At 45.0% G+C, this 20,450-nt stretch overlaps 1 protein-coding gene across 1 annotated transcript in view; it reads left to right on the forward strand.

The window, feature by feature from the left end:
- The window catches only part of DNAH9 (dynein axonemal heavy chain 9), a 286,957-nt gene that overhangs the window by 143,896 nt on the left and 122,611 nt on the right, over positions 1-20,450 (forward strand). Inside the window, exons 39-41 of the mRNA XM_068976630.1 lie at positions 10,490-10,655; positions 12,584-12,686; positions 14,889-15,128. Coding sequence (XP_068832731.1) covers positions 10,490-10,655; positions 12,584-12,686; positions 14,889-15,128 — 509 coding nt within the window. The remainder of the gene's footprint in view (positions 1-10,489; positions 10,656-12,583; positions 12,687-14,888; positions 15,129-20,450) is intronic.

Here is a 20,450-nt window from a genome sequence, read left to right on the forward strand (position 1 = left end):
GCATCAATTTTCGGCCCTCAGCTTTCTTTATGGTCCAGTTCTCACATCCATACCTGACTACTGGAAAAACCATAGCTTTGACAATATGGACCTTTATCGGCAAAGTAATGTCTCTGCTTTTTAATATGCTAAGTTGGTCATAGCTTTTCTTCCAAGGAGCAATCAATCTATTAATTGCTTATTTGCCATTTCTATTTCTTTGATCTATGGGAAAAACTGATGAGTTAGTCCAGGTATTGCATGATGAAAGGATTTGAAAGGAGTGCTCAGGTCAAGGGCAAGTAGAGCATGGGGGTGCCTGGTTTAAAAAGTGAGTTACAGTGTGTGTTTGTGTGTGAGGTGCTCATCATATCCAACTCTTTGTGACCCCATGGACTGTAGTGCTCCAGGCTAGTTACGTGATAGCTTCGCTAAAGTGACAAGAAAGGGGCTTCCTGCTGAGGGAGATTTCCTGCAAGGAGCTACTCACATAAAGGGCCCAAGGGGCATGAAGCGGGGGACCTGACGTCCTCCACTCTGAGCTGAAACGTAGGTCAGGCACCTCCCCAGCTGACTCCCCTCCCACTCCTCTCTTGCCTGTCCCCTCCCCTGTCTGTCCCTCTCTCCAGCACCTTAGCAAGGTCCCCTTTCCCATTCTTCATCCCGAAGTGCTTCCCTGGCTGCTGAACTCCTCCAGGGCAGGAGTTCCACACAGAGCAGGTCAGTGCCTTGATGACAAAGAAAACAGAAAACCTACTGAAAGATTCCCACGGGCTTACAGACTCCTGGCACCAGAAGGGTCTCTAGAGGTCATTTCATGCACCCCTCACACCTTACACGTGGGGTAATTGAGGCTCGGGTTCAAGCACGTGGCTGCCTAAGGTCACCATGGTGCCACAAGGCTGGTGTGGCAGTTCCAGCCTGCTGCGCACAAGGAGTGTGCGTTTCACAAGGCATTCACGTGCTGGGCTCCCGAGCGGACGGGGGCCCTCAGGGATCCCAAGGGTCACTGCATCTGCCTCCCCAACCCCAGCCACTTTCTTGACCTTCACTGATTGTCGAGTCTCCTTTTGTTTAGAAACACTCCTCACGCTGACCCTAGAAGCAGCCTCCTTTTGAAGAAGCGCTGAAGCCAGTCTCCCCACAAGAGGAGGGTAGTAGCCAGACTGGAGAGAACCCCCCCTCTCACTCCTCACACCGGAACAGCCCTGCCCCACCCTCTGGAGTCTGAGCCACTGGATTACCAGGGAAGTCCCCAAATCATTTAATCTTGTGCAGACCTGTGAAGTAAGTCCTTTTATCACCCGCATGTCGTAGATGAGAAAACCAAGGCACAGGGAAGTTACATAAGCTCCTTGAGGCTACACAGTGAGTGGTGGAACCAGGGTTCGAATCCAGAGAGTCTGACTTCAGAGCCTGTGCCCTTAACCACTAGGCTATACCTCCTCCCCTGAAAATAAAATGCTTTGGAAATTGAAATAAATATTTGATAATATTACTCTTACCACTAGTGACACTATTTGAGTCTGGAAAGATTATTTTCTAGAATACTATTGTAATGATTTTATAATGTAAAAAGTACTTTGACTAGAGAATAAACATTCATTGCCAAGAAAAAAAGAGAGGAGCTTCATATCCTTGATTCTGAAAAATGCCAGATTCCCTTACTTGAAAATTCCCATCCATCACTTTAGTCACAGTCCAAACAAGTTTGTTCATTTGGCTTCTTAGCTGAAAACATTTCAGAAGTAACAAAACGGCAAGAGGAAGGGTGCTTAGCAGTTATAAAAGTTGGAACAAGAAAGCTGGTATCCAAGGGGAAATAGAAAACATAAAAAGGAGATGCAGGAACCCACAGGGTGGCTGCTCTGACATCAGACAAGAAGCAAATTGTGCCCCCACAGCAGGAGTCCATGTCTCTGTTCTGGTTTTGGCCATGCGGCATGCAGGATCTTAATTCTCTGATCAGAGATCGAACCCATGCCCTCTGCAGTGTAAGCACAGAATCTTAACCACTGGACCTCCAGGGTTGCCCTCCATCACTCTTCCTGAAGCCCAGCATTTTTACTGCGGTTTGTGGTTAAGACCCTATGGAATTATGTTGAATGTGATGTGGTACAGTCTGCTTTAGAAGGCAGGCAGTATAAACCCAGACAGATGTGCAGAATGAGTGTTTATAAGGTAATGAATGTAATGATGGCAAAGACAGGAAATAGCCTGGTTATCCATATGATAGAATGCCAGGCGTCATTACAAAGAATGAGGACATTCTGTATGAGTTAAGCTGGCTCCATTTCCAAAATCTTTGTCAAGTGAGAAAAGCACGATACAGAACAGTGTGTATAGTATGCTCCAAATTATGTCTTGTTTAAAAAGAGACATATAAAACTTTGCATACATATACACTCGCACGTCTATGCTTATACTTCCTAAGAATATCTCCGGAGGGACATGCAAGCAACAGCAGTTGCCCTTGGCAAGGGGAACTGGATGCTAAGAGTGGGGATGGAGAATGACTTAAACGTTTTTAAAATTATGAAATATTTCGAGCATTCGGAAAAGTACAGAGAAGAGTATAACAGATGCCCATGTACCCACCACCCAGACTTCACAGATGTTAACATTTCTGTTGTCTTGCTATGGATCTTAGCATTTTAAGTACAGCAAACACACCACCCCCCAGCCCTTCCCCCATCATGCCCTTGGAAACCAGACTAGGACCACTACAGCTGATGCGCCATCATTCCCAAGTTACCCTTTCGATATATGTATGTAGCCATGAAATACACGATGTTGTTGTGTGTATTTAAATTTTAAGTATGTGTCATATTATAACTTCCTTTGGTAACTTGCTTTTCTCATCCTTGTCTGTTTTAATGCATGTGGAGTGCTTCTTCACTGGTTTTCACTGCTGCATAGAATTCCCTTGTGTGACTAAATCACAGCTCATTTACCCATTCTCCTACTAAAATGCAACATAATTTTTCAACATTTTCCATTTATAAAATATTTTTTTAGTTATAATTGACATATGATACATGGTATGCATTAAAGCACACGATCCGATAAGTTTTAAAATATTTACCCACCATGAAACCATCTCTATGCTTGAAATAATGTACACACTCAACACTTTGAGAGTCGCTCACCTCCCTGGTAATCCCTCCCTCCCTCCCAACCACGTGCCCCCCCAATCCTCTCTCTGTGTCTAAGGCAACCACTGATCTGTTTCTGTCACTACAGGTTAGTTTGCAATTTCTAGAATTTTATATAATGGAATTGTCTATAATAGCCCTCTTTTTTTTTTTTGTCTGGCTCCTTTCACTCAGCTTGATTTTGAGATTTACCCATGTTGTTGAGGGTACGACAGTTCATTCTTTTCATTCCTGAATAGCAAGACAAAATATGTAAAACACTCAGAATGATTCCTAGCATACAATAAGTGCTCAGTAAATGGAAGCTGTTATTCTAACAATATTAAAATCCTTCTCAAATTTAAGTTATAAATACGATACAAAAATCCCTGAGCCCCAACTGCCAAAACAAAAGGAGCATGAGCAAGCCCCTTTTGCTTGAAAAAAAAAGACGTTTAGCATAAGCTATGCTAAAGCAAAAATAATGTTTTTGAAAAAAATGTTCCAGCTTACAAATGGGCAATAACTTCACCCAGCAGGTCAATTCACTGAGGTCTCCAGAGGAGTGTTTTACAGCTCACTCATCCTGCTAGTCCATTGGATGCCATTTTTCTCAAATCAGATGTTCTTTTATAGAGAAGGCAGCTGCTTGATATTCCCTGCATCTTTCCTCTCTTATCGCTTCCAGCTCTGGGGTCTCCATTGAGTACTTTTCTAAACAGATTCAAAACTCCTTCAAATGCAAACAGGGCTTGTGTTTCAAGGCATTCACATTGCTTATCAGTGTGGATAGCACAGCTTTATTTGCAGTTTTTACTATGCCAAGCCCCTGTGTTATCAGTAATGCTTTTGACTGCAAGCAGCAGACAGCGTATTAAAAAGCAGAGACGTCAGTCTGTCTACAGTGGTCCATATAGTCAAAACTATGCTTTTTCCAGTAGTCATGTGGATATGAGAGTTGGACCATAAAGAAGGCTGAGTGCCCAAGAATTGATGCTTTCATCTTGTGCTGGGGAAGACTCTTGAGAGTCTCTTGGACTGCCAGGAGATCAAATCAGTCAGTCCTACCTAAAGGAAATCAACCCTGAATACTCATTGAAAGGACTGATGTTGAGGCTGAAGCGCCAATCCTTTGGCCACCTGTGTGCTGCAGTCCATATGGTTGCAAACAGTCAAACGTGACTGAACAACTGAACAACAACAAGGAGAAAATCTGATAATGACACAGAGTTTTTTTCATGCAACAAGAAGTCTTGAGATAGGTAGTTGCTAATGCTGAATCAATGGTTCAATGCTATTGAGGCTAAAATATCTATTATTCTCTTAGACGCTCCTTCAGGATAGCAGAGTCTCTGCTGCTCCAGCCATCACATCCACATTCCAAGTGGAAAAAAAAAAAAGATAAAGGGAAGAGTTCGTGCCCTTGTCAGGAAACAGTAGCACTCCAGGAATCCCACTGATTTATGCGTCTGTTCAAAATTGTGTCACATGGCCAGTTTCTAGCTGGAACATAACTAAGGAGAAGGAAGATGGAAATGATGTCCATCAGGGATCTGATGACAGTCTCTATTTTTACAAAATGAGAAAATGAGGCTTAGAGGTCTTACGTGACCTCCCTCAAAGTTGCATAGTGATTTAATAGCCAAGCTGTCTTATTTCATTGAGCTACTGTATCCATCCACTTTGATAAGTTGTGCATCTACATTTCCATAAGAGAATGCCAACTTGGCTTCCACTTGTCTAATATCTGGAGCACATGGGTGTCTCTGCCTTTGACAGTAAGTAGAAGAGGCCCTTCGGTTGTTCAGTGACACTCTCAGGCTTCACCTGACCACTTGCCAGCAGCTGTACCAATAGCAGGTTAATAACCCTGGCATCTTGGCTGAGAAGGCAGATCTGTGTCCCTCCAGCTGCTCTAAACACCGCAGACCCAGGGCCACTGCTTCCTTTCCCTTCACTGGGTTATCATCTAATGTTCCACTCTTGGATGTTGTTGAAGGTGAGGATGATCAAAGATAAATTAAAAAAAAAATACCTCCTGTAAAAATCTAGGTTGAAGACCATGACCATTTTGCAGCCCAATACACCTTTTATAAGTTTCCTGGATACATGCCTTTTAGAACTGAGTGCCTAAAATTTGTTTTCCTACAAAAGTAGAGATGGGTTTGTATCAGTGATCTGGGATGGCATGGCTACTGTAATTACAGATTGAGTTCTAAGCTTTCAAAGAGCCAGTTCATAAAGGACAATGTAACCATTCTTATTTCATTACAGTAACTATATCACCCATGATTAGTGGCTCAAATAAGTTTCTTCTACTATATAGTTTGAAATCACTTTTAATCTTTTTCAATTGGTCTGTTTTATGTCTATTTAAATAGCTTAAGTCTTTTCTCATTCATTTTGGAAATATAAGTGATTTTTGAGAACTAAAGGAATTTGCAATGACCCATCGAGAGGACAGTTTAGAAAGGGAAAAAGAGGAGTAAAGAACTGGGTCGCGGCATCGATGGACTTGTATTTGCAGTGCAATGGGAGTGAGCCAAAGCAATGCTCATCACAGTTCCGAATTCTCCTGACATCCAACTGCGACTTAAAGTATTAGCTCAACAAATATTTGAGTGTGTAATTACACTAATTAGATGGGAGCTCGGGTGTCTGAGTCCTTGTGTAAAACAAACCCATCACCTGTTCATTAAAAAGTTTAAAGCTGGATGAGACTTTGAAAGATCTGATCAAACTCTTGACCTCAAAGGAGCATTACATTATCACACAGATAGCTTTCAGCACTTGCCTGAATATCTTCCAAAAAGGAGATGCTGCACTGTGCTTAGTGGCTCAGTCGTGTCCAACTCTTTGCAGTCCCGTGGACTGTAGCCTGTCATGGACTGTAGACAGGCTCTTCTGTCCATGGGGATTCTCCAAGCAAGAATACTGGAGTGGGTTGCCATGCCCTTCTCCAGGGGATCTTCCCAACCCAGGGATCGAACCCAGGTCTCCTGCATTGCAGGCAGATTCTTTTAACATCTGAGCCACCAGGGAAGCACAAGAATGGATAGGCTGCTGAAATGGGTAGCCTAGCCCTTCTCCAGGGCATCTTCCCGGCCCAGGAATCAACGGGGTCTCCCACATTGCAAGTGAATTCTTTACCAGCTGAGGCACCAGGGAAGTCCAAAAGGAGATGACACAGAATTAAATCATCAAAGACTTACCATCTAGTAGGCAAGATGCTCTACTTCGAATGGGGATTCAAAACATAAAGAAATTGAAAACAACACATTTAAGACTATAGGGAAATCATCCCGTAAATTTTAGCACCTCCAAATTATGGAATGCAATGCAGCAATTAAAAACCATGTTCTAGTAGGCTAGGTATTATCACATAAAAAGGTTTATAATAGATGAAATGAAAAACAACATACACAGGCAGAATATACAATATAATTCCTATTTTGTAAAGGAAAAAAATCTAACAGAGCAAATACACTAGAGTGAAATAAACCAAAATATTGAAAGCTAGGCTTACTGCTAGGTGATAGAATTATGGGCAATTTTCATTTTCATCATTATGATTCTCTATGCTTTCCAATCTTTATATAATGAGTATGTATTATTTTATAATTATGCAAAACATGTTATTTTTTGAAAGAACAAGTGAGGAGCCCTTACAATATAACTAAAATGTCTTAACATGTGAGAATTTGGATAATACTAAGGAAAAAGAGTTCAAACACAGAAACACAAATCAGGCCAATGCAAAGTGAAGACATGATTGATTATTAAGGATCTCTGTCAAAAAACATGGTCTGGCAGCATGTTAACTGAACTAGGGATTTTGAAGGACAGGAGCCAGATCATAGTAACGTTTCAGAAGCAGTGTGCTATGGTGGGTACATAAGTTGCCATAGTCAGGCAGACCTGAGTTGGAATCCTGACTTTGTCCTCAGTAGCTGGATGACCTTGAATAAAGTCCCTTTATTTCCCTAAAGCTCAGTTTTCTCTTTTGTTGAGAGATGTTTTAGAGGTGATAATGATGCATGCTAGGGCTGCTCTGAAGGTTCAGTGATACGGTGCAAGTTACGTCGTCCGTACAGACCCAGGTCCCTAGTGATGCCCAGCAAATGAATGACTGCAGGGCTCTGGTGCTCAGAGCCTGGAGGAATCCTGGGATGAGTGAGAAGGGCTCACAAGGTCTGTCTTCCCCAGCCATGTGAAAGAAGCATCGGGATCAGTATCAAGAGCCCTGGGTTCTAATTCCAGCACCACATTTAGCCTGTGTCAGCCTCTGTTTCTTTAGTTACAAAGAGGATATGATAAACCTTTCTTTGCCTATTCATGGAGTTTGTTATCATATTAAGTCACGTATTCATTCATTCTTTAATCCGTTTTTGAGTACCTTCCTTTGTGATAAATAATATCCTAGGGGCTGGGGTTATGACAATGAGGAAAACAGAGAAAGATTGCTGGCCTTTTGGAGTTTATAATGTGGAGGGACTGAAATAATAAACAAGATGAATAAGTAAGATATACAGGAGATTAAGTGGTAATAAGTGTTAATAGAGGAAAACGAAGTCGGGGGCAGGCATGAGAGGTGGGGGGGGGGGCTTTTATTTGGGTTCAAGTGCTAGGGAAGGGCTTCCTAAGAAGATGGCATTTGAGTAAGTAAATGCCTGATGTAAGTGAGGGAGCAAACTTCTGGCATTTAGGAGAAGAGATTGCAGACAGAGGAAGCAGCCGGAACAAAGACGCCATGGCCGTGGGTGACTCGTGAGTCAGAAACAGGATGGTGGGAGCAGAGGGAGTGAAGGCAGGAGCAGTGGGAGAGAAAAACCAACATGGGAGGTTTGCCCAGGTAACCAGACAGGCTTTTGCCCCAAGTGAGATGGGACGCCACTGGGGGTTTTAAGCATGGGACTGGCACAGTCTGATTTACATCTTACAAGGATACCTCTGCCTGCTGTCTTGAGAACATAGAGTACGAATCTAAGGGCAAAAGCAGGAAGATCATTTGGCAGGATGTCATGGACACCAGCCGTGAGAGTCTGGACGAGGATGGTAGCAGTGTTGTTGTTCAGCCGCTCAGTTGTGTCGGACTCTTTGCGACCCCATGGACTGCAGCAGGCCAGGCTTCCCTGTCCTTCACCATCTCTTGGACCTTGTTCAAACTCATGTCCACTGAGTCACTGATGCCATCCAACCATCTCATCCTCTGTCACCCCCTTCTCCTCCTGCCTTCAATCTTTCCCAGCATCACAGTTTTTTCCGTGAGTCAGCTCTTTCCATCAGGTGACCAAAGGATTGAACTTCAGCTTCAGCATCAGTCCTTCCAATGAATATTCAGGATTGATTTCCTTTAGGATTGACTGGTTTGATCGCCTTGCAGTCCTAAGGACTCTCAAGAGTCTTCTCCAGCATCACAATTCAAAAGTATCAATTCTTCGGCACTCAGCCTTCTTTATGGTCCAACTCTCTCATCCATACAATACTGGAAAAACCACAGCTTCGGCTATACTGACTTTTATAAGCAAAGTGATGTTTCTGCTTTTGAATACGCTATCTAGGTTTGTCATAGCTTTCCTTCCAAGGAGCAGATGTCTTACGTAAACCCACTTCTGTTCTTCCAGTTCTGCCTGGAAGCAGAACTCACTACTGTTTCATTCTAGATAAGACTTGGACCAGAGGTCAGCCAAGAAGGGATCCAGTGTGTGTGCCTTTCCCGGGGAGGCCTCTCTTTTCTTAATCATCCTTTTGAGATAATCTGGTGTATTCCAAGCCCACTTCTTGCTAACTGACATGCTTTTCTCCTCAACAGTCTTCAAGTAGCATAAAAAGCTTAATCAACCCAAATTACAGGGTCTGCTTAATTCCAGGAGTTGATTTGAATATCATTGCTTCAGGAGGAGGAGAAACAAGTCTTCCTAAGGAGAGAATTTCCTATTAGAAGGACTGTTCACAAAAGCGCGTCCTTGGCAGCCCATTAATTATATTTCATTTTGACAGATCTCGTATATAGTTGTTATGTTTTAAGGGGGGTAGGAAGGTGCTGGGTGATTAATTGGTCGATAGTATATGTTAATTTCATGTTAATTAAATTTAAATTTAATTCCTATTTGGAACACTTAATTTAACTCAGGACCAGAAAATTAGAATATTCAAGCTTCTTAAAGGAACATGTCTTTCTATCTGTCACCTTCATATGTCTGTTGACACTTCCTCCTTGTTTACAAACTTGTTTTTCAAGAAAAGGGATGAGACGGTTCTTAGAGCCTCTAGCTGTAATAGTATTGGTTCTTGCAGTACATAAATATCTAATTGGTTTATTGAAAAAAAAAAATATATATATATACCCTGTTACTTAGATTTTCTCTGAACAAGTTCTGTCAGGCTGGGAAAATGTACTCTTTGATTCCTTCCCTCTGGCTGGATAATTGAAGATGCAGCTCCAGGACAGAGTCTGTACTTAGTTTCTAGAAAGGCACGGAGATGCTCTGCTACCCCAAGGCAGGGGGCAGTACATCCATGACACTGGGGGCTTCTGGGAAATTCCCTGAGGCTATTGTTTCTTCTCTCCCTCAGGGAAAACCCCAGGAGGGGAACACTGTTGACAAAATATCCAGGATTTCCTATTTTACTGTCCAGGGGTGGAAGGGGAACCACATCCATCCTCTCCTCCTCTGTCTTAGGTAGAGAAGGTGTGTGTGTGTGTGCGTGTGTGTGTGTGCGTGTGTGCTAAGTCACTTCAGTCATGTCCAACTCTTTGTGACCCCATGGACTGTAGCCCCCCAGGCTCCTCTGTCCGTGGGGTTTCCCAGGCAAGAATACTGGAGTGAACTGCATGCCCTTTTCCAGAGGAGCCCACACAGGTGCCACCTGGGAAGTCCACCTAGGGTCTGGTTGTTTGCAGATTTCCCTGAGGGTAGAGTACTAGGCCTTGGGACTTCTGTTTTCAGCCTGCAAAGAAAGCCGTGGGCCTCACGTGAGGTGGAAGGAACATGGGTCTTGAAGTTTAACTGATTTGGATCTGTCCCCTGGCACTACCTTAGACAAGCTAATTCATTCTTCAGAGTCTCAGTTCCGTCATCTGTGAAAGGGGTGATGGTTCTAATCTTGCAGCACTGTTCTAAGGCTTCAGTGAGACCATAAATGTCTGTGCAAACCTAACACCGTGCACAGTCAGATGGCCGAGGCCCGGGCGCTGCTGTCGCCACCCCTGCCCGGTCATCACCTGCCTCCCCTCTGGTCCTGTGGAGCTGCCTGCCCCTGGACGCAGCACTCGCGTGCACGCTGCACTGTGGCTCATCCTTGACACTGGACTGTCTTAGAACTGGCCTCTGAGCTTTGACATTCCTTCCCTCACCAACTGGCTCTCTCCTCAGCTGTCCTGGAGAAGCCTCTGGAAAAGAAAGCTGGCAGAAACTACGGTCCCCCAGGCAATAAGAAGCTCATCTATTTCATTGACGACATGAACATGCCCAAGGTGGACGCCTATGGAACTGTGCAGCCTCACACGGTCCTCAGACAGCACCTGGACTATGGCCACTGGTAAGCGAGCACATGGAGGGACTCGGCCGGGCGGGGACAGGTCCAAAGCTGGTTTGTCCTGCTGGAGCTGTATATCTGAGCTCAGCTCTGGCACCAGAGAAGGCACTGGTCAGAAAAGCTACTGAGCTCTTATTTAAGGGAAAATGCCTATCCTTTCTTTACCACTTATCTCTAAAGTTGCCTTCTTCAAGCTTCCAAAGCATCATTAACCAGGACTACCTTACCCCCCAACCCACACCTCAGTTCTATCGCACTGAGCAGGGCCTTTGATGAGAATGCCTAACATATGCCTTAAATCAGTTAATCAATTAAAATTTTTTTTTAATTGGAGGATAATTGCTTTACCATATTGTGTTGGTTTCTGCCATACATCAGCATGAATCAGCCATAGATATACATATGTCTCCTTCGTCTTGAACCCCCCTCCCACCTCCCACCCCATCATACCCCTGTAGGTTGTCACAGAGCATCTGATTTGAGCTCCCTGTGTCATACAGCAAATTCCCACACGGCAGTGTGTATGTTTCTGTGCTGCTCTCTCAATTCGCCCTACCCTCTCTTTCACCCGCTATGTCCATAAGTCTGTTCTCTATGTCAGCCTTTGTGTCTCAGAGCATCTCACAGGCTCCATTGTTATCTCCTGCACGTGTATTGTTTTTAATGGCAAAAGGTCTAAACTTACCAGAAACAAACAAACAAACAAACAAAAAACCAAGTCAGCGATTTGAGGCAACTCTGGCTTACCATCCTACCTCACACTGCATCCAGTAAGACCTTCCTGGAAATTCTACTGCATGGCCTTCGTATGTCACCTTTCTGCTCCCAGAAATACCCGCTTCATGCTTCTCCTCTCTCTCCAAGCTTGCCACCCAGCCTCCGCAGATGGCCACGCCACTACCTCCGTCTCTAGCTTCCCCATCTATACGACGCAGCTGCCTCTCTGTGCCTCCCCCCACCACATCTCCCCTGAGGCTTAACCACCCACCACTATCTTTGTGTCCACTCCTTTTGCCTCTGAAATCTCACTTCACCTGTCAGTCCCTCCTGATCAGTTCCTTCACGTCAATATTTAAACTTGCATGAATTCACCTAGTGATAGTGAAGGTCGCTCAGTCGTGGCCGACTCTTTGCAACCCCATGGACTATACAGTTCATGAAATTCTCCAGGCCAGAATACTGGAGTGAGTAGCCTTTCTTTTCTCCAGGGGATCTTCCCAACCCAGGGATCGAACCCAGGTCTCCCTCATTGCAGGTGGATTCTTTACCAGCTGAGCCACCAGGGAAGCCCAAGAATACTGGAGAGGGTAGCCTATCCCTTCTCCAGCGGATCTGCCCGGCCCAGGAATCGAACCGGAGTCTCTTGCATTGCAGGCAGATTCTTTACCAACTAAGCTGTGTTCAAAAACGTCGTTTTCTGACTACTGCTCTGTCTCCCTCTGTGTTACCAGATTCTCTCCCCAGTTTCCAGTTCCTCATCTCCCACTCCCTCCTCCAGCCACAGTGACTAGGTTTCTGTTTCATCCGCTTTACTGTTCTTACTCCAAACAGCTGTATCTTTACTGTGACATCCTGCAGACCCCACTGGGTCCCCACCCTTCTTCCTTTCCGTACACACTTGATATGGCTGACTGCTCTGTCCTCCTGGAAATCCTGGCTTTCTGGGCACCACACATCCTTGACTTCCTCCTACATCTTTGCCCATCTTTGTGGTCTCTTCTTCCTGTTCTACTTCCATAGACATGGCATCCCTTAGGAATTTGTCCTCAGCTCTTTTATCTTCTCAGTTTCTCAATTTCCACCAATGGGTCTAGTCTTTTTTTAACCTCTCAAACACATGAATGATTGGGCACATCCCAGCTCACCTTCACAACACGCTCCTCTGGCTGAACCCTCACTCATCTCTCACCTGTGACTTCTGACTGTTCCAGGTATGATCGAAACAAACTGTCCCTGAAGGAGGTCATGAATGTCCAGTATGTTTCCTGTATGAACCCCACCGTGGGCAGCTTCACCATCAACCCCCGGCTTCAGGTATGGGGGGAACTGTGACCTTGGAGTCCTAAACATCACCTTCCAGACCAGATGTTACTGGTGTCTATGGGATAATGGCTTTCCACCCGCCCAGCCTCCTTACATGGTAAATCATACAGGATGTGGACTTGCGTTTCCAGGGAGACAAAAAACACCTCAACCCAGACCCCTTGAAGCTTTTGTTTTCTTTTTTTTATAATTAACTTCCATTGGAGCATAGTTGATTTCCAGTGTTGTGTTAGTTTCTGCTGTACAGCAAAGTGAATCAATTATACACTCATCTCACACGCTACTAAAGTAAGTAATGCTCAAAATTCTCCAAGCCAGGCTTCAGCAATACGTGAACCGTGAACTTCCAGATGTTCAAGCTGGTTTTAGAACCAGAGATCAAATTGCCAACATCCGCTGGATCATGGAAAAAGCAAGAGAGTTCCATAAAAACATCTATTTCTGCTTTATTGACTATGCCAATGCATTTGACTGTGTGGATCACAATAAACTGTGGAAAATTCTGAGAGAGATGGGAATACCAGACCACCTGACCTGCCTCTTGAGAAACCTATATGCAGGGCAGGAAGCAACAGTTAGAACAGGACATGGAACAACAGACTGGTTCCAAATAGGAAAAGGAGTACGTCAAGGCTGTATATTGTCACCCTGCTTATTTAACTTCTATGCAGAATACATCATGAGAAACTCTGGACTGGAAGAAGCACAAGCTGGAATCAAGATTGCCAGGAGAAATATCAATAACCTCAGACATGCAGATGACACCACCCTTATGGCAGAAAGTGAAGAGGAACTAAAAAGTTTCTTGATGAAAGTGAAAGTGGAGAGTGAAAAAGTTGGCTTAAAGCTCAACATTCAGAAAACGAAGATCATGGCATCTGGTCCCATCACTTCATGGGAAATAGATGGGGAAACAGTGGCAAGAGTGTCAGACTTTGTTTTGGGGGGCTCCAAAATCACTGCAGATGGTGACTGCAGCCATGAAATTAAAAGATGCTTACTCCTTGGAAGGAAAGTTATGACCAACCTAGATAGCATATTGAAAAGCAGAGACATTACTTTGCCAACAAAGGTCCATCTAGTCAAGACTATGGTTTTTCCAGTGGTCATGTTTGAATGCGAGAGTTAGACTGTGAAGAAGGCTGAGTGCCGAAGAATTGATGCTTTTGAACTGTGGTGTTGCAGAAGACTCTTGAGAGTCCCTTGGACTGCAAGGAGATCCAACCAGTCCATTCTAGAGGAGATCAGCCTTGGGTGTTCTTTGGAAGGAATGATGCTGAAGCTGAAACTCCAGTACTTTGGCCACCTCATGCAAAGGGTTGACTCACTGAGAAAGACTAATGCTGGGAGGGATTAGGGGGCAGGAGGAGAAGGGGACGACCCAGGATGAGATGGCTGGATGGCATCACCGACTCGATGGACGTGAGTTTGAGTGAACTCTGGGAGATGGTGATGGACAGGGAGGCCTGGCGTGCTGTGATTCATGGGGTCGCAAAGAGTCGGACATGACTGAGTGACTGAACTGAACTGAACTCACACACACACACACACACACACACACACACACACATCCACTCTTTTAAAAATTCTTTTCCCGCATAGGTCATTACAGAGTATTGAGTAGATTGCCCTGTGCTATACGGTAGGTTCTTATTATCTGTTTTATGTATTGGAGTGTGTGTATGTCAGTCCCAATCTTCCAATTTATACCTCCCTCCTGTTCCCCCCTTGGTAACCATGAGTTTGTTTTCTACATCTGTGACTCTTATTTCTGTTTTGTAAATAAGTTCATTTGTACCACTTTTTAAAGAAGCTTTTCAAGCCAGATGGAATCATTGGGTTAGTCTAATTCAACTTGGCCTTCAGAATGAGAGAACTTCAGAGAGGTGAATGACCCTGCCAAGGTCACATGCATTCTCAGTATCACAGTCAGATTTGGACCCAGAGTCCAGGTTCCCTTCTCTTTCTGCTATGCCACACTGACATCTTTGATCAGAGGTCCAAAGCCCTTCATTCATTCTAGGCTCAATTAAGTTTAGGTTTAATGTGAGAAGTGCAGCCAGAATGTAGAATTCAAAGCCCTTCTAAGAATTCTTGGCCACCGTATCCAAATCCAGAAGAGATGATTTCTGTTCTGTGACCACAGAGGGTAACTCCTGACCTCCTCCCTGTGGCTCTTTTTTTCCCGAGCAGCGTCACTTCAGTGTGTTCACCCTTTCCTTCCCGGGAGCAGACGCCCTGTCCTCCATCTACAGCTCCATCCTGACTCAGCACCTCAAGCTGGGCAGCTTCCCGGCAGTGCTGCACAAGAGCGTCCCCCAGCTGCTCCATCTGGCCCTCACCTTCCACCAGAAAATTGCCACTACGTTCCTTCCCACAGCGATCAAATTCCACTACATCTTCAACCTCAGGGACTTCGCCAACATTTTCCAGGTGAGTCCGACCTCTCCGAGACACCTTCGGAGGCTTGACAATGACCCTGTTCTCTCCATCCTTGGCCAAACTCTTCAACAAAGGCATGGTTCTTATGGGGTGATGAACATATGAGTAAACAGAGTACTGTGGGATCTGTGTGGGTCTATTCAACAGAACAGCGTTCCGGGCCTTCCCTGCCCGGATTCCCTGGTGATTCAGTGGTAAGGAAGCCACCTGCCATTGCAGGAGATGGGCGTTCAATCCCTGGTCTGGGGAGACCCCACGTCTGGGGAGGTCCCACATGCCCCAGAGCAGCTGAGCCCATGCACCACAACTGTTGAGCCCAGGCGCCACAGCTGCTGCAGGCTGAGTGCCCTAGAGCCTCTGCTCCAAAACAAGAGAAGCCACCGCAATGGGAAGCCCGAGCACCTCTACTAGAGAGTAGCCTCTACTCTCTGCAACTGAAGAAAAAGCCCTTGCAGTGACCAACATCCAGCACAGCCAAAATTTTTTAAAATATAGAATTCTATTAGTCGATTGAATTACTTCTCCATAAGCTGGATGCACTTTTTGAGTTGGTTCCTTCAAGCTGAATATGGCTCAACATTTCAAAGATAATGTTACATAATGATTTCAGCCTAGGAAAAAAGAGAGTGGCATGGAAGAAAGATAAAAATATTTTGCAGACCCTGCTGGTCCACTCATCTTTCTTGAGATGCAAGAGAATGTCCCCCAAACCATGCAGGAGGGCTCTGCTTCCTATAGAAGCTATATGGTGGTACTCCTAAGACATCATCCTCCAGCCCCTGGGATGCCTCAGTCCTAAAAACTCTGGGTTCTTTCCCAGCTCAAAACCATTTCAAAATAGTGATGCTCTTCTAACTAGGGATGGCCTGTGTCTGCCTGGTGCTTCCACTTGCTTGGCCCCTCACTATGAAAACCTCCAGAGGGCAGCTCAGCAAACCTGGCCCCTTCTTCCCCTGCTCAGGTAACCCATCCTCACAACATGGGTCTATAACCCTTCCATCCTGGAGGAGAATCTGCAGAAACTGCTTCTCAGAGGGACCCTTCTCCAGGACAGCTCTGAGCCATTTTTGAGGGAAAGTGCCTTTTATACCAAGCAGAGGCCACACCTGTAGGGAAATGTCAACTTGACCAGGGAGCAAGGCTTGACCCTCCATGGGGAGCACATTGATAATTACCCAGGGTGAAGAGCCGAGTCATTGGAAAAGACCCTGATGCTGGAAAGGATTGAAGGCAAAATGAGAAGTAGGTGGCAGAGGATAAGATGGTTAGATAGCATCACCAACTCAATGGACATGAATTTGAGCAAACTCAGGGAGACAGTGGAGGACAGGAGAGCCTGGTGGGCTATAGTCTACGAGGTTGCAAAGAGATGGACGTGACTTAGTGACTGAGCAACAGCAACACTCAGGGCACTACCTGTGCAGGTAGGACTCTGGGAAACCTCAGACTAGCAAAGGTCCAGGCACTGAGGCCATGGGGCTTGCGGGTTCCATGGTCGTAAGGAGCAGAAATGCACTCAACATTAGTTCAGTGATCTGAGAGCAGCGTTCCCAAAAGGCTCACCCAGAGGGTGAGCCCCACAGCCAGGCCAAGTCTCTGAGAGCACGTGTGACCTGACCCAGGATGGTGCTCCTGGATCAGGTGCCTCCAAACATTCACTTATTAACTTATAAATGAGGAAACAGATCCACAGAGCTTACACTGATTCACCTAAGAGCACACAGCCAGCCAGGGAAGGAACTGGACTAGAACCTAGGTCTTCCAGTCCCCCTTCCAATATGCCATTCTGTTCTCATCCATCCTTTTGATGAAACAGCCTAAGACAATTAAGGCAACAAGAAGGACCCAGCTCCCTGGCCCTCAGACCTGGACAGTAGCAATGTTTGTGCACCTCCACCCCCAGCTCCCATTTGTCAAGTATTAATTGAGAAAGACTTTTTAAGTGTTTATTTATGTATGTGTTTACTTTTGGCTGCTCTGGGTCTTCATGGCTGCACTCGGGCTTGTCTCGTGGTGGCAAGCAGGGGCTACTCTCTAGTTGGGGCGCACGGGCTTCTCATTGCGGTGGCTCCTCTTGTTGCTGAGCACAGGCTCTAGAGCACAGGCTCAGTAGTTGTGGCACACGGGCTTAGTTGCCCCACAGCACGGGGGGTCTTCCTGGACCAAGGATTGGACTTGTGTCTTCTGCTTCGGCAGGTGGATTCTTAACCACTGGACTACCAGGAAAGGCACTTTTTTTTTTTCCCCCCAATCACACAAGCCATCTCTTAAATCTCACTGAAGCAGGATGAGACACAGGTGTCACCATCTGCATTTTCCAAATGAACAAAAAGGAGTTAAGTCGTTAGATCAAATTCCCATTGCTCGTAGTGGCAGAATGAAAGGGAAAAGAAGCATCAGGTCTCCCTCACACGATGCACTGAGCCGGCTCCTGCCTGGACAGCACCTTGTCACCTGTGCAACCTAAAATTCATACTCACGACAGCCCTTTGGGATACACATTATTATCCCAATTTAACAGAGGCTGGAGAAGTTGCCAGCTCATAGATGACAGCGTGAATGCCCGGGGAGGTAGAAAAGTATGCGCGGTGTTGGTGGAATAACAAGTAGGCGGGAACAGGCCTCGTAGATGTCGCCAAGCCACAAGATTGGGGAGGGAACTTTGAGATCAGAGAGGATCTTTGTAAAAGGTCCAACTTCAGTCTGTAATAAAGCTGGCATTTATTGAGCCAGTCCTATGCCCTCTGCATCTATTAGCTAGTGATTTACTCCTCAAGACAGCCATTTCAGGTGCAAGACTGACCACTTCCAATTTGGAAATGATCACAGACAAGTCAGTAGCTCGAGTATATTCTCATAACTGCCAAGCAGAAGCCTCGTACCCCAGATGAGTTGGGGGAGTCAGCTCTCTAGTGTGGGGATTCAATCTGCCAAGGTGTCCTGAGGAAGGAGGGTCCCAGTCCAGCCTGTGTTAGGTCCTCCCTAGGCAGGGAGGAACTAGGAGGAGAGGTATGGTGTGGGGCTAAGTCTGTTTCTTTTCCAGACTCAGCCAGCCTGAGTAGCAACCCCTGGGCTCTGTGTCCCGGCCCGACCTCTGCAGCCTGCCAGCTGTCAGCTCCCAGCCCCTAATGTGGGACGTGCACCCCCAGTGGAGAACCTGCCTCTGTCCATCCACGCAGCCCCTCACCCTCCTCCTGCAGAACAGAGCTTTGGGCCCACAGCTTGGCTACAGCCTCCCCCTCCCGCCCCTTTCTCAGCCTGCTTGCCTAAAGGCCTGACAGGAGAGCTGTAAGGAGGGTTGAATGCCCCCAAGGAGACAGGTGCTGTCTGAAGAACACGCCATTTTCCTCCATCCAGCTTGATCCAAGGTTCCATCATTCAGCCCTTCTCTGCGCTTCACTCACTCTGTCCAGGATCCAGAAGTCAGGACAGAACTTGATCGTGCTCTGAGCAGAAATCATTAAGCATTCCCATCTCAGTGCTACACAAAACTGTCTGAGTTGGTGCAAAGTTTGTCCTTGACACGCTCTCATCGACTCAGCCCTTAATTGTCAGTCAGCCTGAGCATCTGGCTGTAACGGGGCTTGTAAACTTCAGCTGATGGCTCTCCTTGCTCCCAGAGTCAGCACTGGTGGCGGGGTCCTTCTCGCCATCCACACCTCACACAGGGCTGGTACCAGGAGATCCAGGAAGCAGACAGGGGCCAAAGGGACCTAATGAGATTTCTTTCTTTCTCTAAAATAAACTCTTTTTAAAGTCTCACATCCAAGCCGAAAAGTGCCAAAGTCATGAACACACAGCTCAGTTAATCGTCACAAAGTCATCACAGCTACATAACCATAACTCAAATCAAGAACTACTTTCCCAATAAATACATTTAATAAAAAAAAAGAAGTACGTTCCCAGCATCCCTGAAACCCCTCATTTTTCTTTCTTCTGTTCACTCTTAAAAAAAAAAGAAGCTTTTCTTTTAATTGTACTCACCTGTTTATTTGGCCGCGTTGGGTCTTTGTCGCTGCGTGCAGGCTTTCTCTAGTTGTGGTGCAGCGACTTCTCATTGTGGTGGCTTCTCTTGTTGCAGCTCGTGAGCTCCAAGTTGCGCAGCTTCAGTAGTTGTGGCTCTTGAACTCTAGAGCATGGGGTCAGTAGTTGCGGCGAACCACCTTAGTTGACCCATGGCATGTGGGGTCTTCACAGACCAGAGACAGAACCTGTGACTCCTGCTCTGGCAGATGGATTCTCAACCCCTGGGCCACCAGGAAAGTCCTCCACTCACTCTTTTCTCTTCCTCTCAGAGCTAAAATACTGTCTGGACTTCTAGCGCCATACGGTATTTCAGCCCATTTTGGGACTTTATATAAATGCAAGTTGTATGGTAAATGCACTTGTGTACTTTTGTTCAATATTATGTTTGCACCTATATACACAATCATGCCATTGGTAAAAATGAATCATAGTAACAATTTCTTTCTTTCTGACCCTTAAGTCTTCCCTTTGCTTTTTCTTACCTGCCACCTAAAGGAACAGACGTAGTGAGAGTGGCCTTTCGCAGCATTCCTAATTTTAAGGGAAAGTGTTTACAATAGTTGGCTGTTAAGTGTGATGCTTACTATAGATTTTCATGGATGCTCTTTACCAGTTTAAGAAGATTTCTTTCAGTTTATAATTTACTAAGAGTTTTTTTTATCATGAATATATGTTGAAACTTAAATGATTTTTTCTATATCTCTTGAAATTACTGTATCTATTTTTTTTTCTCTTTTTTTTCTGGAAATGGGATAAATTACATTGATAATTTTTGAGTAATCAACCCAACTTAGTTGTTAACGTGGTGAACTTACTTTATTTTTTGGATTCATTATTTTTTTTCTATATAATGTTTGTGCCTATATTAATACGATTTTCCTATCATTTTTCTTTCTTCCAGTGTTCTAAGGTTATGAAGTCCTCATAAAATGCACTGGGAATTGTTTCCTCTATTTCTACTCTCAGGAAGATTTTTTTAAGACACTGTATTGTGCCTTCCTTAAATGTCATAAGAATTTAATGATGAAACCATCTGGAGTTTTTTTGTGAAAGAGTTTCCATTATAAATTCCATTTTTTAAATACATATTAGGCAATTCACATTTTCTCCTTCTTTTTGCATCAGTTGTGGTCAGATGTCAGTGTCATCAGCTTCTTTTTTTTTTTGTAGATTTATTTTTATTCAGAAATACTTTCATATTCTCTGTTCATCAAAAGTTTAAAAATTCAAAAGGGACACAAAAAAATTACATGGGTCTTAGAAGCTATGTCAAACATGCGAGTTTTA

The sequence above is a fragment of the Capricornis sumatraensis genome, chromosome 8, assembly GCF_032405125.1.
Source record: "Capricornis sumatraensis isolate serow.1 chromosome 8, serow.2, whole genome shotgun sequence".
Taxonomy (NCBI): domain Eukaryota; kingdom Metazoa; phylum Chordata; class Mammalia; order Artiodactyla; family Bovidae; genus Capricornis; species Capricornis sumatraensis.